We start from the raw sequence: 25,390 nt of genomic DNA, 5'->3' as shown, positions 1-25,390 counted from the left end.
GATGATGAGGCATGGTTAGCCTATGTTGAGCCTTTTTTCGCTCTATTCTTTATCTTTGTTAGCCTTAGGAGCATGCCCATGTTATGACATGGCCAGAGCATGCTCCTTGCTCCAACTTCACATTCGATGATTCATTTTAGTTCCAAATTCAAATCCTATTAATGAAAATAATTAAATAGTAATTCTCCGAACTAAAAGAGTAAAAGTAACAAAATTCAAAGAAATTGAAAGTGCGAATGTAAATTATGCTCATGAAATGCAACAAGATATATAATAAATAATGCTTACAAATATATATAATCTATGCTCATCACTAGGCCTTGAGCTTAACTAGTCTGCGAGGCGAGTGATCTTCTCTTAGTTTGTCCATTTAAATAAATATGAAAGTGCGAGTAGCTCCTTGCCCAATAGGCAATGTCATAGATTCAGATTTTTCATTTCATTGGAGGAAAATTATCTGCAGTGCACCATAGCTAGGATTTAAACCATAGGTACTTGGGTATTCTATTGAGCACCTTGTCGTTGCATTGTGCTTAGGGGTATTCTAACTCTTGAGATCGACTAATCCTGAAGATAACTGGCTTGGTCCCATAAAATTTTCACATTAACTATCAGGTAAAATCCGGGGAGCGCAGATGGGTCTTGGCGGGCAACCCAACATCACCAATGGTTCGAACTCAATAGGCATTAGAGAATGCTCATTGTGAGATTCGAACTCTCGCTGCATGGGAATTTGTCCTATCTCTTACCCTTGCACCGTGCCTCGGTGGAGGGGCATATTGATTTTTTTTTCTTTTTTCTAAATTAGGTATCCAACTTTTTGAATATACTAATCATAGAGGTGATCGATTCAACTTTATAGAAGTTTTTCACTAACCACCAAGGTAAATTCGAAAAGTGTCTCGTCACTCAATAACTAACATCCCAAATTTTTCGTCCCACGAGAATAAATCACCCTATAGCACGACATAGCTAAGACTCGAATCATGGATACTTGGGAACTATTGAAGTATTGCTGTTGTTGCACCATAGCTTGAGGGATAGGAGGGGCATATTGATTTTTTTATACTAGATGTTCATATCTTACAATCCGACTAATCCTATGATAAATAGTATGACCTTACATTTCATAAGAAGCACAATGGCTTCTAACATGACACCCTAATTTTATTAATACTTCAATTGCCTAGATATGTCATGTATTCGAATTGAATCCTTATTATTTGAAAAATACATCCTACCTTTTACCATTATACCCAACCTTGGAGGGCTAAGAGGGGCATATTCTAAAGGCCGACATCTAGATATTTTTACTTTTTATTCATATAGAGATAACGAGCTCGGTCTATTGAATTTTCCAATTGACCATCGAAAATTCAGGAAGCGCAGATAAATGGGAACGGTCCAGCACTGTTTATTTGCTGGTAGTTGATTGCCCCGCTAATATCAATTCAATAGAAGTTCTCTAGTAGTTTTGGGCCACTGCCCATTTGAGTTGGGCCTCGCCACTCCCACGCGACTCTTACCGCAAGGCAAGTCATACGCAATTGCCCAAAAGTCTCCACCATATTTAAAACCCTAGCAAAAAAAACCCCGAACTCGAACCTCCCCGGCCGCGCTCTCTCGCTGCCATGGCGAGCCGAATCCTCATTTCGAGGCTCCACTCATATCTCTCCCTACCAGCGGTGCGTTCTATCTTTCTATCAGGCTCCTCCCCGCCTGCTCCTTGCTTCTCGAGCGCTCCCCTTTCATTCCTTAGTCGATCGGCCGGTCCACCGCCCCCTTCTTGTTTGCCTCCACCGTCACCGCTGAGTACTCAATCCGCCTCTTCCCGGCCGTTTTCTAGCTTTGCTGCTTCGCCTCCGTCACCTGCGACGAGATTATTTGTAACTACATCAAGACCGTCGCCGAGGTCCTCGGGAGGTGAGTTTTTATTTTTTTTTTCTTCATCGACTTGTAGTAGCTCTAGGCACCGTGAAATAATCTGATAGAAATAAGTAACATTTTTGTTTAGTAATTGGAAGGTTAATCTTGGAATTGGTTTGAGCCTCTTTCTCTTTTAATTTACTGTGGGATAAAACGGGGTTTATTCTTTGGGTTTTACATATTGTGCTAATTTCTACATTGAATAAGTCTGTGAATGCATCCTTGTCCAGTTCAGATTATTTTAGTTAGTTATTCAAATAGTTCTGCTGCGGTTTGTGCAGAAGTATAGCAATTTCTTCTGCGACATTTTTTCACAAGGCAAGTGAGTATGTAACGGAATCAGAGAATGCACAAGGAACATGATCCCTCAGTCCGCAATTACTCTGAAACTGAAAATCTGTCTTCCATTAAAAAAAAGGAAGATAATACATAAGTGACTCGAGAACTCCAATCGCCTCTCATATATCTGAAACTCACTTCAGGATTCACTTCAATAGCTAATACAGAAGAAACAACAAGTGTGTGATATTGTTGTCGTATTTTTACAGTAGATTACAATTATGTCTATCTGTTGTTTGAACTAGTTCTGGTCCTCTATAGCGAATGTGGCAAGAGGAACCCAAGTCAGGTGTAGTCAGTCAAATTCAAGTAAGGTACAAATCTTGTTTGCCCAAACTAGAATCAGTTCAACCAAAATCACTAGGAAGGGATGTAGTGAATGTTAACTTGTCCTAGTTGTTTGGTTTTCGGTCAAGTTGGCTTCATTTTTTTCTCAGAAAATGAAGCATGGGATACTGTGAGTGGTTATGATCTATAGTGTAGCTTGATTTAAGTTGTTTTATCTTGGGTTGAAATGGAGTTAAGTGGGTTTGCAATATGTTATGGCTCGAACTGAGCTCAGAGTGTCCATGCTAGTAAATTTTTTTTCCTTGTACGCAATCCATGATAATCCAAAATGATTGGAATATTTCCTCTTTTTAAGGCTTTGGAAGTGATTTCCCATCTAATGGCCTCTTACCATGTGTTGCTTCACCTTTAGTGGACTCAAGCCCCCAGGGCGTAGCACAGACGGTGAACGTATGACATCTTTAGCGTAATGGCCAGGGGTCGATTTTTTTAGGAACTGATGACCTGAGATTTACTCCACCATGCGCTTGACGTTTGTGTACTTGCATGTACCTCCCTCCATATCCGTGAGGCCAACACTAGGGGGCTGTTAGCGGATCTACATTTTTTTTAGTGGACTCAATATCTCTCTGTCCCGTGTCTTTTCCACCTAAACATAAGTTGCTCCTGGATTTGCTTCTATTCATCAGATCACTTTCTGTTCGTGCATACATTTTTTGCTCTTGACATGTGTCTTTTATCTAACAATCAGTTGCTCTAACGGGTATTTGCCCAGATTGGTTATGATTTCTTATGAAATCTCATTTTGCTGCAGCAAGAGTTAATATATAGCCTGATTCAGATAGAAACAACCCCCCTTATTGAGACAAATACAACTTTCAAATTAAAAACAACACTCAGATAATAATAATATGCAATTCCACTTCCTCAACAAAGGTTCAGGAACCATGGTTTGCTTAATGATTGATATTCTGTTACACTCCTACACATGGTAAAAACTGCATTAAACAACAGCTTGCTCTTTGGATTTCCTTTCTTCAGAAGTTCATGAGTTAATCCTTTCTGAAAGTCATTTTCCTTCTGATTGAAGAAAGCTTTCCTACCACATCTTGCCATAAAAAAGGACACAAAGGAGCATCTAAGAAAACAAGAGACAAACTCATCATCTTCAACGCAATAAGCACAGTGTTCACAGTGATCCCCATTTGTGGATTCTGTAAGCACACATAGGATGTTTGTAAACACTAATTATGTAAAAATTGACATTTGAAGAATGTAACCTTTGAACCACACCATACTGTGTCAATCTACAATTGCTGCCCTACCTTGGACAAACTCATGCTTATTTGTGATTTCAAGGTAAACTTCCTATTAGCACTGTAATTTCATAAAACATAATCATTCTAATCTAATACTTCCAGCTTATAGGTTAAAATGCTACCCCAATAGCTAGAGTAGCTGTGCTTAACTCTGGTGTTTTTCTTCCATTGCTAAACTAAGCAGTTGTGCTTAAGTCTAGTGTTTTTCTTCCACTGCTAAATTAAGTAGCTGTGCTTAAGTATGATGACAAATCTCTTCTTTCATTAAGACATAGAGAATAACTTGAGAAAGCCTGTTATCTACCCATAAACCAGCCCATTCACTGTCCTATTTTCTTTTTACATGGGGATGCCATATCTCTGAGTGATAGCGTTAAGTTAATCCCAATAGCATAACTTGAAAGTGATCCAGCAGTCCATATAGAGCCATTTGTTAATAATCTAGTTGAAATGAATCTTTCTTAGAGACAATATCCTATAAATATCTGATAAGGCAAGCTTTACTAAGGCAATCTTATGCCCAATCCATCCCTCTTTTTTGGGAGTCCTATCTTCTCAAATGCAACTTTATGCAAACATTGACTATCTTTTCCACACCATACAAACCAAGAAATCAACTATTCAACTGTTATAGCCTCTGAATGAAAAGCTTTGGAAGAGAGAAAGCAGTTATCCAAGACAATATCCTTTCCATAATGTTATGGTTAATCAACTTTAAACTTCCTGCACAAGACAAACTTTTGGATTTCCATGTTGCAAAGTCTCTTAGGTCCTACCAATCGAATCATAAGATTAATTGGCCGAGCCTTTTGAACCGTCTCCAACCGTCTCTAATTTAACCTTTGTCTTGCTCAACTCAGTATTATTTCTCTTTCCTAACTCTCAAAACAATGACTTTTAATCTAGAGACGGATCGACAGCAGGGTTGTCCTGGGCTATAGCCTAGCCCGAAAAATCATCGATTACCCATTCAACGTGAATGCGAGTACCTATACGCCTACAACGACTCCTCGTCGTCGACGCAAGGTGTGCTCATGAGAGATACATTTGAGTTTGGAGGCGGCGTGAACGCGATGACAGTGCTTGGCGACGCGTTAGGCTGTGGCGGCACCAAACAAGGAACGACTTCTCGTTGGGAGTAAAGATCGTGGGGCTTGGCTACGGACCACTCTCATTGATATCTCAGCTAGGATTGGGCAAGTTCTCCTTCTGCCTCACCTCCTTGAACCAATCAAAGAAGAGTCCCCTTCTCTTTGGCTCCCTGGCCGATCTCAGTGTCGGAGAAGCTGCAACGGCCGTGCAAACGATCCCGTTGCTGAAGAACCCGCAATAGCCATCCTTCTACTACCTCCCCCTCAAAGGCATCACTGTCGGTGGGACCCACCTCCAAATCCCAAGCTCCACCTTTGCCCCCCAATATGATGGCATCGACGGCGTGATCATTGACTCCGGTGTGTCGATTACGTACTTGGAGGCGGCAGGGTACCAGCAAGTGAAGCGGGCATTCCTGATCTAGATGTAGATATCGGTGGCCGACGGCTACAACGTGGGACTTGACATTTGTTTCTCACTGCCGATAGAATCGTCGTCGGTGGAGATGCGGAAACCTCTTATCTAGATTTGCCGGTGGAGAACTACATTATAGAGGATTCAAGCATGAGATTGTTGTCTGCTTGACCATCATGGGATTGATGGGCTTGTCAATCATTGGCAACATCCGATTGTAGAACCTGCATATTCTCTACGATTTCTTTTGTCTCAGTGCAGTTTGATACTCTGTGATTTGCTAATTATTGGAAATTATTGCATATCATATCTGATCCATGAGCTCATTGCTTCTCTTCTTTCTTCTGCTTTGAAAGTAATCTACAATTTTTTTTAATCAATTCATCCATAGTATATCATGATAATAGGATATCAACAGTATTTACCAATATTAATATGAAGTTAAATTTTTTTATTACCTATGTAAGCCATAGCCCAGTGCAATTCTAATTCTTGGGTCCGTCCCTGTTTAAATCCATTTTAAGGATCTTAGGCTTCTATGCAAGGATGCACCACATAGGAGAATCAATTTCAACCCACTCATCCTAGCTACTCTATAATATAAAGAAATCAACATAAGGCTCTAAAAGGTGAAGACTTTAGAGATCTACTAATTTGAGTTGCAGTTGGAGAATGATCAGAAATGTCAGGAGGCAAAATTGTCAGGAGGTAAGAAAACCACATGAGAATCATGAAAGAGAGGCATTTAGTATTTATCATCACCTTTTCCAACTTTGTAATGGATCAATTCTCATTGTGGTGCTAATTAATATCTGAAGTGCTAATTATGATAATTGTTGAAATTTTATGATTCATGGTTTGTATCATACGATATGTTACAATTCATGTAGTACAATATTTTTGACTTGTGATCCAAAGTTTAAAAGATATGATGATTTAGTTCAAGGTTCTAAAATTCGCTAGGCACTAGTCGGGCGGCAGACCAACACCTAGTGCTTAGGTCGCTTAGGTGGGGACTAGACACCGTTAGGCGGATTCCTCGGTATCCCTTGATTTATGTGGATTACGGACAATACCATAATGCAAATTTGAATGTTGCCTTAAACAATTTCATAGTAATGGAGATCTAACTATGCATGCTGAAATAAATGCATATTTTCCAATATAAAAAATGAAAAACTAGAAAAAGAAAACTAATAGTTTTGTCTAAAGAAAATATAATAGACTCAGTAAATACGAGCAAAAGAAAGTAGAACATGCAGTAATCATGCAGTAAACAGTAGAACATATATCCAACTCGAATTTTAAAACCTTGCTACAAGCTAAAACAACTTTAGTGGTGGAAAACATTCGAAAATAGTAGCAAGAGTTCAATTTAAGATTATATCATTGTGAACCACTAAACAAAATATAATTGTTGAATAAAATAAGTCATTCCTTAACAAAATAAGTTCAAAATTACATAACTAATAATATCTTATAGACTTATATTTATTCTACTTCTTCTTCTTCATAATGTTCAATAACTTGTTCTTCATTAGACACAGACTCTATTATTATGATCCTCCTCTTCTTCTTCGGATGTAAAATCATCTTGATTAAGTTCTCTCACTCTAGAGCTTCTGCGGAGTTGTAGATTTTCATCTGCTCCACTTCATCAACTATTTGAGCCCGGAGCCTAGTTCAACTTTATCATCTTCCCCACCATCCACAATCCAACCTTGTGTATTTGAAGTATCTTTTGCAAGAAGGACATTGACATTTTTTTTTTTTTCTTTTTTGTTTGTTCAACAATCTAACATTAAATTGAACAAATACTAGATTATTCAACCTGTTGACATCCAACTTATCTCTCTTTTTTTGTATAAATCTAAACAAAAAGAGAAAGTAAATATTATAGTTTGTACATGAATATAAACTTTAAAAATTATAGCTACTTTAATTAAAGACTGAAAGTTTAAAACTTACTTTTTCAAATGTAGTCTAATTTCTTTCACACCCAGACGAACTTGTAGTTAATGAAAGTATCTTCAATACCACCCTTAGCAAGTTGGGTGTGTGAGCACCGTATGTACTCTATCATGCACATGAATTAAATGTATCATCATTTTTTTCACATGTTTTTGCTGTCAATGTTTTTCCAAATAACCTAATCTTATATCTATATTTTGTAAATTTCTTGTTAATAATTGTATCTTGTAGATCTAACTCATTGGCATTCAAAATTTCCAGGCATTCAAAAATCCCCGTCGCGATCTCCTTATAAAGAGCAATAAACCTATCTTTATAGTAAAAATAGGGATTCAACAAAAAAAGGCAGTGGTATGGAATGATATATCAAGTCTATCCTTATTTTTGATTCAAATAATGACTATGATAGGCTGATAATTTGATTCTACATTGCTCAGAGCCACTTTGATATCTTCTTTAGTTTGAAGAAACTCCCTATATAGAAACCCCATTGATGACTTTCTATCTCCATCTACTAGTCGAAGAACTCTTACCAAAGGAGCAAATATTTTCAAACAAAGTGTCACACTATTCTAAAAACTCATGCTCATCACTATAGAGTAAGCCAATTTCCCTTTGTTTGTTTTTGACCATTTATATTTTTTCCACATATCACTTGTTGTAAACATTGTCCTTAAACTAGTTTTTTTTTCAATCAAAGTTTGCAATGTGAGGAAATTTGATACAAACCTGTAACTCCTGGTCAGATTATGTCTCTCTTCTTCGTGAAACTTCTCATCAATGACAGTCTTATGGTGAGTATAGATGAAAATGGTAAAAGACTTAGATTGCTCAATAACCGTCTTATGGTGAGTATAGGTGAAAATGATAAAAGACTTAGAGGGCGTTTGGTTTGCGTTTTCCACGTTGTTTTCTGTTTTCATTTTATGATAAAATGGAAAACGTGTTTGGTTTGCGTTTTCCACGTTCATTTTTAAGAAAATGAGAGAGCGTTTTCTAAGAAAACGAAAAACGCGGAAAAGTCATTTTCTAAAAAACGAAAAACACGCGTTTTTCAGAAAATGAAAATGAAAATGGGGCAAACCAAACGCACCCTTAGATTGCTCAATAATCTTTTTATATTGTGGAAGTTTGCCAATACTTTCAAGTATGAGATTAACATTGTGAGTTGCACATGAACTCCAAAAGATCCCAAGTCGCTTTTCTCTCATCAGTTTAGTTGCAGCCATATTGTTGGTGGCATTATCTGTTACAATCTATACAATATTCTGAGCTCTTGTTCAACACACTTGTCAACATGTTCAAAAATAAGTTCAGCTGTATGTGCCTTATCTGAAGATTTCTTGGACTCTAAAAATATAGTACCCTTATTGCAATTAACACACAAATTTAAGAAGCTTCTTTTTTTTCTATCACTCCATATATTTGTCATTATCGAGCACCCATTCTTTGCCCATTCTTCATGTTTCTTCAGTAATTGTTTTGTTCTTTCAACTTCAGCTTTCAACAATAACTCCCTAAGTTGATATTGAGTTGGAGGCTTGAATCTTGATCCAAATTTACCCACTGCCTCCATTAGTTGTTTGAAGTGATCATTATCAACAACATTGAATAAGCATTGAATAAGATTCAATTTTCATAAACCCATCTCCCAATATATTATTGAACTTGTTGAGTTCTCTCTTTGAAAATAGTCTCATTTATATTTTTTTGGCGAAACACTTTACTCCCACTTGAACTTATATTTTCTGAGCAATTATTGATGCATATCCATCCATGGGGCCAAGTGAAAGAGGTTTTTTAATTCCATCTATCCCTTCAATTTCAAAACATTCTTTGTTTAGAGAAATGACCACATCTGCTCTACAACTTCATTCTTCCATTATTTTGTTCTTTCTGTTCCTCCCTTCTAAAATAGTCCGTTTGTATTTATTTTTGTCTTTTTGAGATGCTTTTCGACAACCAGATACATTTTCAGGTATTTTTTCAATGTGCTCCTTGATCCTATAGACTCCCTCGACATTATTTTCCCACACAACTTACATTTAATTTTATCGAAGTTCTTAGGGTCAATCAATATCCCAAATTTCCATCCGATGTCATTTGACTTTTTTCTAAGAATTCCGAATTCAAGTTGAGTGATAGATGCGGTCGAAAATAGATGGCTTCCCATTATGATAACATGAAAAAATTATATGTAACATAATAAAATTTAATTATACAATACAAAATACAACATTAATAAGTCTGAAAATAATTTTTTACATATCTTAATCTAATTAATAAAATTTATTAGATATTTATTAAAAAAATAAATTTTAAATAAATTTTTTATATATTTACATCTCATTTATATAAATTAATAATATTTATTAGAATTTTTTAAATTTTAATATAATTTTAATATTTTTAAATCTGATTTATATAAATTAATAATATTTATTAGAATTTTTTAAATTTTAATATAATTTTAATATTTTTAAATCTGATTTATATAAATTAATAATATTTATTGAAAATTTTTAAATTTTAATATAATTTTAATATTTTTAAATCTGATTAATATAAATTAATAATATATAAAATTCATAAATTTGATTTATATAAATTAATAATATTTATTATTTTTTAAATTTAAAATATAATTTTTATATTTTTAAATCTGATTGATATAAATTAATAATATTTATTTAAAAATTAAATTATATATATATATTTAAATCTGATTATATAAATTAATTATGTTTACTAGAATTTTAAATATAATTTTTATATATTTAAATATCTTTTATATAAATTAATAATATTTATTAAAAAAATTAAAATTTAAATATATTTAATTGAGATAATTTAATTAGGCTTTATGAAATCCTATTATTGAAATTTTTCCAGTTAAAAGTTGTTTTATTTTATTAAATCCTAAAAAAAATTATACACAGTACCGTGAAAAACCATGTGACAATCGCCACCACCAGGGGCTGGACGGCTCGCGAGAGGTGTCCGACGTCGTTGGAAGCATCGCCGGACGCGTCCGGCGCATTTGGCGAAGTTCGACATTGCTTCTAGTAGCGCCGCTAGAAGCATCGCCGGATGCGTCCGGCGTGTCCAGCGAAGTCCGGTGTTGCTTCCAGCGGCGTCGGAAGCGTCGCGGAAAGCTTCCGACATCGTCCGAAGCATCGCGAGATGTCGTCGGATGCGTCCTGCAACACATCTGGTGGCTGTGGACGCTTCCGGTGGCTGTGGACGCGTTCCGCGATGCGTCCGGCACCGCTGGAGATGTGCCGCAACGATGACTCATCAGGAGAAACAAATAAAAATAATAGAAACAAAAAAAAGTAAAAATTTTCCGGACGCGCCGAAGCCCGAAGCCGCGGGAATGAGAGAAGACGAAGAGCCATTTCACGCAAACGGGCAAATTAGGATTTTAGATTTACAAACATAATAAAACTTAAAAGCCTAAAATATTTGAGCTGCAGCGTCGAGGCCCGCCAAAGCCCATCGAGGCCCGCCCGCCTAGGTCACCCGCCTGTTAGGTTTTCGGCGCAGCCTACCGCCGCAGAGTGCCTAGGCGGCCACCTAGGGCGTTTTTTCGAACAATGATTCAGTTTGATTCAATACAATTTGATGCTATAAATTCAACCAATCAAAATGAAGTATAACCAATTAAGATATTAAATCAAATCTAATATATTAGAAATTAAGTTGAAGTCATTGTAAAAGAACAAGGGAAACTTTAAGTCTTTCTCTTTGTCATCCTCATAATTGTGCCTTAGCTCTTCTATGATGCCCTAGTCAACTTCATTTTGCAAATTCTTCACCTTCACCATTTTACTTCATGAAATATGGAAAAAACTTTTGACATTATACCAAACATCGTTTGTAGCCTGAACTTTATTGTTTCTTAAGTTTTTCTATCTATCACCATCGACCTTGAATCCAAGCAGTTTCTCTATTGACCATGGGAAACTACAGCTTTGACTCCTTTCTTTGTAGAGACATTTGCCACCTTGTGTAAATGTCACTTCAACAAAGATGATGATTTATGCTTCTTTCCCTGTCTCTCAATGCAGCTATGTTCGATAGGTAACCTAATCTATTATGAAATATTAGAACAGATAGATAGATCTGCTTATTATTCTCATAAGCTCAGACTTCAATTGGAAAAGTTGATAAAGAAGGATCAAATGGGTGGAATTCAGTTGGACTAAAGTTGAGGCCGAGTATTCCAGCCAACGTGGAGGGGATTTTGACGATGTGGACTTGACTCGGTCAAGGTGCAGTCAAGGTCATCCTAAGTTTAGCCTGATTTGGGGTGTTTGAGCAGTTAGATATGGTGGGTCTTTGATTGGTTAGATGTGGATCATATAGGTTTTGAGGATTAGGTTGATTAAGCTGAAGATGGAAGCATGAGGCAGTGTGTTACATGAACTGAGCTAGAGAAGGGTGATAAGTTGTTGCATGAGAATTGCCTTAGGCATGACTTCCAGAAACCACTATAGCAAATCTACCTTCAACCATCACCCCACCCCGCCCCATCCGATCCCAACCTTAATGCAATACCTGGACTTCTTTTATGGCATCAAAGAGCACCTATATATTGTAGGGAGACATGGTCTTTCAGGTGGAGCTAGCTTGTCAATTTCCTTGACCTTTGAGCAGCTTGATCAGGCACATGTTGCTCTCTTATTCATTGCTTCTTACCCCATGGACTCATTCGCAAACTTATTGTTACTTACCTACCTTGGACATGCATCTCCATGCTACTAGACCATTGGGCTAGAGGGTAATCATACTCACATCAATTAGTTGTGGACTTTCTGGTCATAGTGGCAGGATATAACTTCGGCCACTCTCACTATTTAGGTTTGAGTGAGGTGCTTTACAATGTCTATCACAGTGTTGTTAAAGGAGCCTTGACATTTACAGGTGAAGCTAAAACTAGAAAGATTGAAATCCTAGTTAGGAATAATAAAAGCTTCATAGGATTAGAGCATAGATCATAAAGTCCTCAATTTAATTAAAATATATTTTAGAACTATATTCAAAATTTATATTTTCTTCTATATATTAATTTTTCCATACATAGGATTATCACAAACATTTTGTCATAAGTTGTGTTGTTGTTATTTTGGTTGTAACAAGAATGATATATTTTTGATATTGTATCATAGATATGATTTTAATATTTATTTAATTGAGTTATTAATAATTACATAATAACTTGAGTCACTATAAGTTGTAATTTTTAATTCTTTATTTTATTATAATTCTTTATTTATTTATTTAATAATTATAATTTAGTTGTATTATAGTTATTTATTGATTATTTACTTTTATTTTACTCATAGTTGATTTGTAATTATATTTATAATTTACTGACAATTACAAGAAAATATTTACTAAAGTTCTAAAATTCGCTAGGCGCTAGTTGGGCGGCAAACCAGCGCTTAGGCTGCCTAAGCGAGGACTAGGCGCCGTTAGACGAATTCTTCGATATCCCTGGTTTTATGTGGACTGTGGACAATGTCATATGCAAATCTGAATGTTGTCTTAAACAATTTCACAGCAATGAAGATCTAACTATGTATGATGAAATAAATGCATACTTTCCAATACCAAAAAATGAAAAACTAGAAAAGAAAACTAACAGTTTTGTGCAAAGGAAATATAATAGATTCTGTAAATACGAGTAAAAGAAACAGTTGAACAGTAGGACATGCAGTAAGTCATTATAATCATGTAGTAAGCAGTAGAACATATATCTAACTCGAATTTTAAAATCTTGTTATATACTAAAACAACTTTAGTGGTGGAAAACATTAGAAAATAGTAGCAAGAGTTCAATTCAAGATTACATCATGGTGAATCACTAAGCAAAATATAATTGTTGAATAACATAAATCATGCCTTAATAAAATGAGTTCAAAATTACACAACTAATAATATCTCTCATATTTATTCTGCTTCTTCTTCTCCGTAATTTTCAATAACTTGTTCTTCATTGAACATAGATTCAATATCATTATTGTGATCCTCCTCTTCTTCTTCGGATGTAAAATCATCTTCATGAAGTTCTCTCACTCTAGAGCTTCTTCGGGGTTGTAGATTTTCATTTGCTCCACTTCATCAACTATTTGCTAACTGAGCCCGGAGCCTAGTTCAACTTCATCATCTTTCCCACCATCCACAATCCAACCTTGTGCATTTGAAGCATCTTTTACAAGAAGGACATCGATATTCCTTTCTTTTTCTCTCTTTTGTTTGTTCAACAATCTAGTATTAAATTGAACAAATACTAGATTGTTCAAACTGTTGACATCCAACTTATTTCTTTTCTTTGTATGAATCTAAACAAAAAGAGAAAGTAAATATTATAGTTAGTACATGAATATAAACTTAAAAAATTATAGCTACTTTAATTGAAGACTGAAAGTTTAAAATTTACTCCTTCAAATGCACTCCAATTTTTTTCACACCCAGATGAACTTGTAGTTAATGAAAGTATCCTCAATACCACCCTTAGCAAGTTGGGTGTGTGAGCATCGTATGTACATCATGCACATGGATTAGATGTATCATCATTTTTTTACATGCTTTTGCTGTCAATGTTTTTCTAAATAACCTAGTCTTATCTCTATATTTTGCAAATTCCTCGTTAATAATTGTATCTTGTAGATCTAACTCATTGACATTCAAAATTTCCATGCATTCAAAAATCCCCGTCGCGATCTCCTCATAAAGAGCAATAGACCTATCTTTATAGTAAAAATAGGGATTCAATAAAAAAAGGCAGTGGTATGGAATGGTGTATCAAGTGTATCCTTTATTTTTGACTCAATAATGACTATGATAGGTTGGTAATTTGATTCTACATTGTTCAGGGCCACTTTGATATCTTCTTTAGCTTGAAGAAACTCCTCATATAGAAACTCCATTGATGACTTTCTATCTCTATCTACCAATCGAAGAACTCTTACCAAAGGTGCAAATATTTTCAAACAAAGTATCACACCATTCCAAAAACTCATGTTCATCACTGTAGAGTAAGCTAATTTCCCTTTGTTTGTTTTTGACCATTTACATTTCTCCCATATATCACTTGTAAACGTGACCCTTAAACTAACTTCTTTTTTAATCAAACTTTGCAATGTGAGGAAATTTGATACAAATCTGGTAACTCCTGATCAGACTATGTCTCTCTTCTTCGTGAAACTTCTCATCAATGACAATGTCTTATGATGAGTATAGATGAAAATGGTAAAAGACTTGGATTGCTCAATAACCTTTTTATATCGTGGAAGTTTGTCAATACTTTCAAACATGAGATTAATTGTGTGAGTTGCACATGAACTCCAAAAAATCCCAAGTCGCTTTTCTCTCATTAATTTAGCTGCATTACAATCTGAATAATATTCTGAACTCCTACTTGTTCAACACATTTGTCAACATATTCAAAAATAAGTTCAGCTGTACGTGCCTCGTCTGAAGACTCCTTAGACTCTAAAAATGTAGTACCCTCTTGCAATTAACACAAATTTAGGATGCTTCTTTTTCTATCACTCTATGCACCTGTCATGATCGAACACCCATTTGTTTATTCTTCTTCATGTTTCTTCAACAATTGTTTTGTTCTTTCAACTTCGACTTTCAATAGTGGCTCCCTAAGTTGATATTGAGTTGGAGGTTTGAATCCTGTTCCAAATTGACCCATTGCCTCCATTAGTTGCTTGAATCTATCATTATCAACACCATTGAATGAGATTTCATTTTCATAAACCCATCTTCCAACATATTGTTGAACTTGTTGAGTTCTCTCTTTGAAAAGAGCGTCATTTATATTTTTTTGGCGAAGCACTTTACTCCCACTTGAACATACATTTTTTGGAGTAATTACTAATGCATATCTATCCATGGGGCCAAGTGGAAGAGGTTTTTTAATTCTATCAATTCCTTCAAATTCAAGACCTTCATCTAGAAAAATAGTCACCTTTGCTCTACAACTTTGTTCTTTTATTATTTTGTTCTTCTTTTTGTTCCTCCCTTCTAAAATAGTTCGTTTGCACTTATTTTTGTCTTCTTGAGATGCTTTTCGACAATCAGATATGTTTTCAGGTATATTTTCAATGTGCTCCTTGATCCTATACACTCCTCCCGACATTGTTTTTTCACACAACTTGCATTTAATTTTATTGAGGTTCTTAGGATCAATCAATATCCCAAACTCATATCCGATATCATTTGACTTTCTTCTAAAAATCTCAGATTCGAGTTGAATGACAGATGCCGTCGAAGATGAATTACTTGTCATTATAATAACAGATAATCTGAAAAAATTATATATAATATAATAAAATTTAATTATATCATACGATACAAAATATAGCATTAACAAGTCTTGAGATTATTTTTTTTATAGATCTTAATCTAATTAATAAAATTTACTAGATATTTATTAAAAAAAAAATTAAAATTTAAATATATTTTTATATTTTTAAATCTGATTTATATAAATTATTAATATTTATTAGAATTTTTTAAATTTTAATATAATTTTAATATTTTAAAATCTGATTAATATAATTATAAATTAATAAATTATAAAATTTATAAATCTGATTTATATACATTTAATAATATTTATTAGAATTTTTTAAATTTTAAATATATTTTTTAAATCTACTATATAAATTAATAATATTTATAAAAAAAATTAAATTTTAAATATATTATTTATATATTTAAATCTGATTAACGATTATATAAATTAATTATGTTTATTAGAATTTTATATATAATTTTTATATATTTAAATTTGTTTTACATAAATTAATAATATTTATTATAAAAAATTTAAATTTTAAATATATTTAATTGGGATAATTTTATTAAGCTTTATGAACCCTATTAAATTATCCCAATTAGGAATTGTTTTATTTTATTAAATCCTAAAAAAAGAATTATGCATAGTAACAAAACGGAAAATGCACGCGATGCGCCACGGGAGGCGCGTCGCCGGAAGCGTCGTCGGACGCGTTCGGTGCGTTTGCGAAGTCCGGCGTTGCTTCCAGTGGCGCCGATAGCATCACAGAAAGCTTCCGACGTCGCTGGAAGCATTGCGAGATGCTGCCAGACGTGTCCTGACGCTTCTGGCTGCAGACGCTTCCGGCAGTTGCGGACGTCTCGCAATGCGTTTAGCGCTGTCGGAGACTTGCTGCGTCGACGACTCAACATGAGAAACAAAAATAAAATTAATAGAAACAAAAATAAAAGCTTACCGAAAGCGAAAGCCGCGGCGATGAGAGAAGATGAAGAGCCTCGAACAAATTAAGATTTTAGATTTAGTTATATTAAAAGACTAAAATATGCCTAAAATACTTGCGCCACAAAGCCGAGGCCCACAGAAACCCGCGAGGGCCGTCGAGGAGGCCCAGCCACTTAGGTCACCGGCTTGGTAGGTTTCCGGCGCGGCCTGTCGCCGCACAGCGCCTAGGCGGCTGCCTAGGGCATTTTTTCGAACCCTGATATTTACTATAAGATATAACTAAATTTACTGCTAATTACTATGTAACTGAAATTAATAATTACTAGGTACCTATCATACCGGCATAATAACTAACAATAATTAATTAAAGTGTTATATAATTTATAACAAATAAATAATCTTAACTCTAATTTATTTGTTATAAATTATACTGTTAGCCGGCTAACAATTGAAAGAATCGTACCATTTATATGTATATAGCTTAATAGTTCATCTATCTATCTATATATTTATATGAATATATTCACAATTAATTATTTCCATTGTTCCATGTTCAAAATCACCGTCGCCGAACTCTGTCAGACCTTTGTTATCCCACCTTTGTTCAATTGGTTTTGGAAAGCTTGCAAATCTGGGCAGCATGACTCAGACACTCTAAAGCCTACTCATAACCAACATCAAGAATTTACCCTTACGGTATATGTATTCAACTTTTACGTTAAAAACAAAATGAAATTCTGCTTGGAATTCAAGAATTATAAGTTAGCATTACTTTTGATCATTATGTATATAAGCTGCTGGAGTTCAAAACTATCGTGAGGGCATTAATCTCAGATTTTTTTTCTAGGTCATACATGTGCATTATTAAGTTTTAAATCTTATGATAACCACGCTTATTTGTAAATAGATGGGTCTTGATGCATTTAGCTATGCTTCTTGATTAATTTTCCTTTAAGTTCCCTTGCTGGCTCTTGCAGGGCAAGCTTGTGGAACAGGTTATGATAATCAGTTGATGTAGATCATTATTCTACTATATAAATAAACTGGATGGTCATCTCAACTTCATGTTTTTCAAATTTCTTCCATATCTGGTTTGGAACTTTTAGAGGAAGATCCTATTTGCTTTTGCCAGTGATCCAACTCAGCCAATCCATGTCACTGGCTGATTTTGTCAACCATAAGTCCATAGCTATGAACATTTGGTATTTCTTGAAGCTTATACATGTTTAACTCTAAGAGTAATATGCTTATGCTGTGTGATTTTTCGCCTGAAGATGCTGCAGAAAATATTTCTTGCTGACTTTTTTTTTTTCCATATTCAGATTTTCTGCCATCTAGCTATAGGACATCGAAGCATTACTACACCTTCACTCGGCAAGTGCTTCACCTAAGGGACAGTTCCATATATGCTACTGATCAGAAAAGATGGGCTACTCGAGTTGCACATCTAAAATCTGAATATGATCAAGGCAAGATCAGCATCGGACCTCCAAGAGGAGAGACTGAGAAAGATAGTAAAGATAAGGGGGTAACCTATGTGGGACCTATCACTTCGACCATTAAAAAAGTAAAGCTTTTATCTCTGTCAACCTGCTGCCTGTCAGTGTCTCTTGGACCTGTCATAACATTCATGACTTCACCTGGGATGAATGTCATCCTCAAAGGAGGTGTCGCAATGACTGTGATTTTCCTCAGTGCTTCTACTACTGCAGCTTTGCACTGGTTTGTAAGCCCATATATCCACAAGCTACGATGGGAACCTGGTTCGGATAGCATTGATGTTGAGATGATGTCTTGGTTGGCTACACCCTTACCGAAAACAATCAAGTTTTCGGACATTAGGCCCCCGGAAACCAATAGACCATTTGTGACCTTCAAGGCGGATGACAATTTCTACTTCGTTGATGTCGAGCACTGCCACAATAAAGCATTACTGGCGAGGTTGACGCCCCAGAAAACAGCCCATGGATCAGCTTTCAAGAACTTGTGACAGGAGTCTTTATCATTCTTGGTGGCATATTTTTCATTTTCATCATTGACTTCTGCAGCATAAATGCCCTTCTGAGAGATCGTTCGTTAGTACAATCTGAGTGCTAGACCTTTTTCTGATTATGTTCCCTGTTTTTCACTTGTGTTTCTAATAATTTGTATGCTGGGATGCTGTGAGATCCTGGGTAGTTGTTTGCTAAGGGACAACCATGCTTAGGGTCGAATACTTGGGAGACATTAATATGCCAAATGTTGTCACGATTTGCCTGGTACGAGTTCTTGTTTCTTTTACCTTTTTATTTTAATATATAAATGATCTGGATGCAATTTGATAGCTATAAACGTGTTGAATTACAGTGAATGATTCTTGGTGACTTGGTTTCCAACAAGAAACTGGACTCTAGATTTTACGTAATTCACGGAGAGAAGAAAAGCGTTCTTTATTTTGTATTTATATATATATATATATAACTTAGAGGACAATTAAGGTGACCGACAAGAACAGTTAAAGAGGTTATCAGAATCATTAAATTTCAAAAAGGACATCTATATCTTTTGTAACGTAGGCAAACCTAACTCTTCAACTATTAAGCCCCACCCTTTCTGCATGTGTGATCACACACTCAGCATGTCCCCTCGCGAGATATTAGAGATTTCGCGAGATTGATTCGGATATGATACGCTGCCCTACACTAAATATGTAAACTACAGGGCAAAGTAAGAGGGGTCCGATACCTGGACTTGGGGAAGTGGCGGTCAATGCGGACTCGTTCGAGCTCAACAAACTCGATTTGAATCTGGCCCATAAGTCCGCCACCCCTCCAAAACCACCCCGTCCTGCGTCGCCCTTCATCGAATGCCACGGAGCTCGCGCATCTCTACGGCGGAGGGAGACGAATCGGCGGCGATCTCGTAGCCCCGGGTTTGCCTCGATCGATCGATCGTCTTGTGCCGACGCACAGTCCCGGCCCGGCCCTCCTTAGGCGTGGCTATGCTGGCGCCTACGGCTCCATGATCCCCCGAGTCGAAGCGGAGATCAACTGAGGATTTTCTTGGTTGATCGAATTTTGTGAGGTCTCTCGTCGTCGGCATCCGTTTGGTTGGCCAAAAAGCGGAGGTACTATCTATTGGAATTCGTTTGACGACTGGTGTGCACGTGAAAGGGCTGCTGTCGATGGATTTAGCTGCAAGTTGTCGGGTATTTTTCCTTTTTCTGTCAAGCTTTTTGAATTTTATTTTGGATTACTTATCTGTAGAGATCATGGAGTTGTGATTATTAGTTTGCAATCAAATGGGGGTCGATTTGGTTTTCATATTTCTTCCTCCTTACCATGTCCGTACAATTCTAGCTTTGTTAATCTCTAGCCTCTAGGGTATCTATATCGTTCACTTGGCTACTTGTAATACAGTAATAGGTTGCATTGTCCATCGTGTTCAATTCTTCTGTAAGTTGTTCTAGATTTTCTTCCGCTGACGTTAACCAGGTTCATTCAAGGTTTTAAAAGATAGAGATAGTTCTAGGCCTAGATCGGTTAGCCCATTACTTTAGTCTCAGCCACAGGGAATATCGAGGGTTGACATGATTCTTATCAGAATTTTTTTGATTACATTTAGAAATAGTTCATTTATTTATCTTTCACCATTTTAAATTTATTTTATTGGAATCTCATTGAATATACAATATGATTCCTATACGTGTGTGCATTTGACTAAATCAGATTAAAGTTGTTTCTAACAAAACTCTCCTAGTTTAATTTGAAGGCATAAAAGGATTTTAAATTTGAATTTAATTTTATTAAAAAAAATGTTGAATCTAAAATTTTCAAATTCAATTGAGTCACATTTCATATATTTTTTTAAAATATTTTTATAGGTTTTATACTTATAAGTTAAATAAATTTTAGTCACAAAATTCAAATTCCAATTTATATCCAAAATATAATATTTTACATCTTAAAAAAATTTAAAAGAAATTAGATCTCTATATTACTCATTCACTCTAATAATTGTAGTTATGTGGGCGAAATAAAATAAATTAAGACCAAATGAGGAAATTTTCAACTGTTTCATTATATCAAATATTTTTATTTCAAATTATCAAATAAGATACAGGAAATAAAGTCATATTTAATACCTAAAGTTTATCCTAAATATTCGTCAATAAATTTCAAACACAATTATACAAATTTATTAAAATATATGTTTATTTTAATGGCTAAACAATGACAATTAATTAAGCTTTATTAGTAAACAAACTAAAAGTTAATAAGGTCAAAGTAAATGTTCATAAATTATTAGAATTTATGGGTCATGAAACATATTCAATTATTCAAACTATATAATAAAATCTAAAGAAACATTTGAAACAATAATTTACAAACATGGATCAAATCACTAACTAAAATATATAAAAATGAGTATAATTTAGAATGAGAAATAAATTATCATCTTGAAATGATATTAATTTTATCAAAATTTGAGATATCTAATTGTTACAATTTACAAACTATGAAACTAGAAATAAAAAATTGCAATAAACACAAGTTTTTGTTGAAATATTAGAGAATTACGTCACCTATATTAATTCAAAAACATTATTAATTAACATTCTCAACATTGAAGGCCTCTAGGACCTTCAAATCTAGAATTGCTACAATATTGCAAAATTTGAAAGCAAAGGATGCCGTAATTTATAGAGTACTGGGGCCCCCATTTGCTCACTACTTATTGCAACCAAGGGCGGATCTAAGATTTTATATTTAGGGGGGACCATATAATGAAAATCATCTACTCTTTCGAACCCAAAAACTATCCGAAGGCACTTATCAAGGTCCTAAGCACAATCTTAAACACTCGAATGATTAAAAAAGAAAAAAATGACTAAAATAATATTTATAGTCCTTAGTTATGAAATCTAACATAGCATAATATAATCACTATGTCTATATGAAATTCCATACCATTAGATTTCTAATTTGTACTATGCATCCCATAAAGCGGCCAATCACTTTCATATTTTTTAAAATGAATGATGCAAGTATGCAACAACATCTACATATTCTATTAACATTATCTAAAATAAACAAAAATAATAGAAAAACATGTTTACCTTCCCATCCATGCCACATATAGCAACTGAAGCTTCTTCACTGCATGTAAAAGTCACAAAACCAAACTCTCTAGAGTCTAGACCTTCCACTTTCCATGTCAATAATGACTCTAGCTGCATAAATACCAGTGAATATAATGTACTGCAAAGATTAAAAAATAATCAGAAAGATAATCACGACTTACCATCAACAACTTCATAATTTGTAAATGTTTCTTTTAAACTCAGTCATCAGTGCCAAATGAAAAACCTATAAAGTAATAAGATCATCATAAGTTGTGTAACAGAAAATCAATAGCAAGGCAATAAGTTATTCTAAAATGTATTTTCTCAAACCTCCAATAAAAACTTTTGAAGCAGATTTTTTAGAACTTGCTAAATTTAATTTACAAAGCAGCAACAAATAGGAGCGGCAGATTTCCCAAAGCAGCAGATTTTACAGATGGATAGGGAGTAAATAGGAATCCAAGATTTTACACCACAACCAAACTCTCCACCAGATTGTACAGAGCAGTAACGAATAGGAATTCACTACCTCCAACATACCTACAAACTTGCTGAATTTACATAGCAGTAGATTTTTTTTTCAAATAGATGAAATGACATAAAACTAATTGTAAATTAGTCTCATAGTCAAAGATCAAACCATGAACTTAATGTACATTCAATTAAGTATCACATACAATCCTCTAACAAAAAGGAATTCGACGTTCTTTTAAATTTTCGAAGTCTTCAATGATATCTTCTATGCTCACATTTTTAGCAATTTCTCTCTCAATATATACCATTAATGCATCCGAGAGAAAAGTATCCTCCATTTTGCTCCGAAGCCTTGTTTTCACAATATTCATCGCAGAAAATGATCGTTCTGTAGTAGCAGTGGAAATCGGAAGAGTAAGCACAAGTATGATCACTCTAAAAATGAGGTTGTATGTAACAGATTTGTTAGTCTTCACCAACCATTGACATAATTCTGAAATAGTTGAAAGATTTTTATAGTTGGGTCCTTTGACTACATTATACTCGTAATGCTTCAATTGCATCTCCAATTGCTCTTTTTCATCTTTTGTAAAATCTTGGGCATAAAACTTTTCAACTAATTTACAAATATCCTCAATTTTGAAAGACTCCATCGCATTTTGAGGATTTAAGGCATTACTAAGAATGAGAAATTCCATAGCATCATCACTAAAGCGTCCATTAATTTCTTGCAACTGTGAATCTATAGAAGCATAAAAGAGATCTACCTGATAATGATGCTCAATGGTGAAATTGTCTTGACGAACGCGGGCTCGTCCTTGCCTATCAATATACGGAGCATTAAAATCTGGAATATCAATATTTCGAAGTTCACAAAAAGATTTCACTTTTGCAAGCAAATCATTCCATTTGTTATCCCTCATATGTTGAAGTAAATTCTTGGTAGATAATACCAGCTCCATTGCATTCATAAGATGCAAGATGAATACAAAATCAAAAGAAGTCATTTCCTCATAAACAGATGTTGCATCTGCTCGTTGAGAAGGAAGCCCATCATCCATAACCTTGAGCAATACCGTACACGATGCACTAAACATCTTAATTAGGCCTTTCAATGATCTCAAATGAGAACTCCAGCGTGTATCAGCAGCTCGTTGTAAAGTACCCATTTGATTAAGTCCATGCCCTGTCTCGAGTTCATTAATTGCAATCAAATGTGCAATGTCATCCGCATGAGCATTCTTCAATTCATCATTACGCTTACATGAAGAACCAACAATATTAACTATAAAAGTTAATCTATCAAAAAATTGATGAATAGGTGTCACATTTTTTGATGTTGCAACTAAAGCCAATTGTAATCGATGAGCAAAGCAATGAACATAATAAGCACCTCTACAATCTTTTATAATCAAAGCTTGCAATCCATTAAACTCACCTCTCATATTACTAGTGTTGGTGCAATCATGCCCTGGAAGTTTCAATGTGTTGACAATTATTTAAATTTAGGTTAATACGGTGGAACTAACATGCATTGTGAGTTTGCAGGAGAAGTTTCTTGCAGGTCAGAAGACCAGATGCAAGGGAAGTCCAAGAAGGTCGAGGACTGGATTTTTGGCAAAAAGAGTTCTTGCGGGTTAGAAGACCAGATGCAAGGCAAGAGAAGTCCAAGAAGGTCGGGGACCAGATTCTTGGCAAGAGGAGCTCCTGCAAGTCACAAGATTATGTGTGTGATAGCCTCACTGTGAGAGATCGACTGGTAAATCGATTCAGACATAGCTGTGCGGCAGATTGCCTCTGAATCGATCAGCCGATCGATTGAAGGTAAGACAATCGATTGGCTGATCGATTGGTAAGGTTCTGCGCAGCACAGAATGCGTCTGGATCGATCAGCCGATCGATTCAAGGTACTGAATCGATCAGCCGATCGATCCGAGAACATTCTGTGCGAAGCACAGAATCGTTCTGAATCGATCAGCCGATCGATTCAAGGGATTGAATCGATCGGCCGATCGATCCATGAACATTCTGTGCGAAGCACAGAATCATTCTGAATTGATCAGCCGATCGATTCAAGGTATTGAATCGATTGGCCGATCGATTCACAAAGCTGCGATTTCATGAGAAAATGGCTGAATCGATTCAAACGCTGCCCCAATCGATCCAAGTCAAATAAAACAATCTGCACCGTTGATCTTGACGCGATGGCTTCCAACGGATACTTGTGAATCGATTGGGATATAACCTCAATCGATCCACGGCGACGGCGGTGTGAGAAACGGCTAGTTTTCTCAACGTATAAAACACGGGAAGAAGCTGGAAAATAAACAACAACGAAAAACCTACTGTTCCATTGCTCTCCAAGTCTTTTGAAAGTTCTCAAGCGATCAAGATTCAAAGAAAAGGGTTCAAGCTCCTCTCCACTACGTACTGAAGTTTCACCTGCAAAGAGGAAGCCGGTTAAAGCTTGTAATCCTTCTTTCTTCTTCTTTGTAGTGTGTGTAATATTTACTTTGAAGAGAAGGGAGAGTTGCATTTCTGTTAAGGTTTCTCCACCTTCGGTGTGAATCCGAGAAGGAGGGTTTTTGATAGTGAAAGAGTGTGAGTGGTGTGGATCCTTGGACTAGTCACCTCCTTGAGGAGGTGGATACCAAGTAAATACCGGTGTTAGCATTGCCTTCAGACTTCCGCTGTGCAAAACAAAGTTGGTCAGCAAAAGAAGTGAGCCATTCACCCCAACCGATCCTAACAAGTGGTATCAGAGCATTGGTTTGCTTTTGAGGATTCATCATCAAGAAAGCACAAGTTAAAGAGCTACAAGATGTCAATGAAGGAGGGACATAGTACTTCACGACCACCATTCTATGAAGGCAGCAATTTTGCTTATTGGAAGAGCCGCATGGAACACTATCTCATGACCGAAATTGATATGTGGTTCTCAATCACGGAGGGATTCATGGCGCCAACTGAAAATGGAAAAATGCTTGAGTCATCAAGGTGGACTGTTGAACAAAAAATGAAGGCTCAAGCAAATGCAAAGGCGATTGTGACTCTTCAATGTGGATTAAGCTCGGAACAACTCAACAAAGTTAGACCCTTTAAGAGTGCCAAGGATTTGTGGGATAAGTTTATTGAATTAAATGAAGGAACCAAGGATTCAAGAATTGCAAAGAGGGATTTGTTGATAAATCAACTTCAAAA

The 25,390-nt window shown here is 35.4% G+C and overlaps 2 protein-coding genes across 2 annotated transcripts; one reads left to right on the top strand and one right to left on the bottom strand.

Moving 5' to 3' along the window:
* Positions 1 to 1,580: 1,580 nt before the first annotated feature.
* LOC121980440 lies at positions 1,581 to 18,891 on the top strand. The gene is made up of 2 exons (XM_042532473.1): positions 1,581 to 1,923; positions 17,934 to 18,891. Exons 1-2 carry the CDS (start codon positions 1,632 to 1,634, stop codon positions 18,599 to 18,601), a joined length of 960 nt encoding a protein of 319 aa, XP_042388407.1. The 5' UTR covers positions 1,581 to 1,631; the 3' UTR covers positions 18,602 to 18,891.
* Positions 18,892 to 19,449: 558 nt separating this feature from the next.
* LOC121979532 lies at positions 19,450 to 23,634 on the bottom strand. Its single transcript, XM_042531520.1, has 3 exons — positions 22,465 to 23,634; positions 21,710 to 21,823; positions 19,450 to 19,821 (listed from the first exon to the last, which is right to left on the bottom strand). The coding sequence occupies exons 1-3, from the start codon at positions 23,632 to 23,634 to the stop codon at positions 19,450 to 19,452; spliced, it is 1,656 nt and encodes a 551-aa protein (XP_042387454.1).
* Between the last annotated feature and the right edge of the window lie 1,756 nt (positions 23,635 to 25,390).

Source organism: Zingiber officinale, chromosome 5A (assembly GCF_018446385.1).
Source record: "Zingiber officinale cultivar Zhangliang chromosome 5A, Zo_v1.1, whole genome shotgun sequence".
NCBI classification, from domain to species: Eukaryota; Viridiplantae; Streptophyta; class Magnoliopsida; order Zingiberales; family Zingiberaceae; genus Zingiber; species Zingiber officinale.
This window is presented reverse-complemented; position numbering and strand designations above follow the sequence as displayed.

Excerpts from the sequence above, each read along its gene's own strand:
- LOC121980440 (XM_042532473.1), top strand. The coding sequence starts at position 1,632 with ATGGCGAGCCGAATCCTCATTTCGAGGCTCCACTCATATCTCTCCCTA. Across the intron at positions 1,924-17,933 it reads GTCGCCGAGGTCCTCGGGAG|ATTTTCTGCCATCTAGCTAT; the intron begins GTGAGTTTTTAT and ends TTCCATATTCAG.
- LOC121979532 (XM_042531520.1), bottom strand. The coding sequence starts at position 23,634 with ATGAGAGGTGAGTTTAATGGATTGCAAGCTTTGATTATAAAAGATTGT. Across the intron at positions 21,824-22,464 it reads AGAGAGAAATTGCTAAAAAT|CTAGAGTCATTATTGACATG; the intron begins GTGAGCATAGAA and ends GTATTTATGCAG. Across the intron at positions 19,822-21,709 it reads TATGTGGCATGGATGGGAAG|CTTGACAGAAAAAGGAAAAA; the intron begins GTAAACATGTTT and ends AAATTCAAAAAG.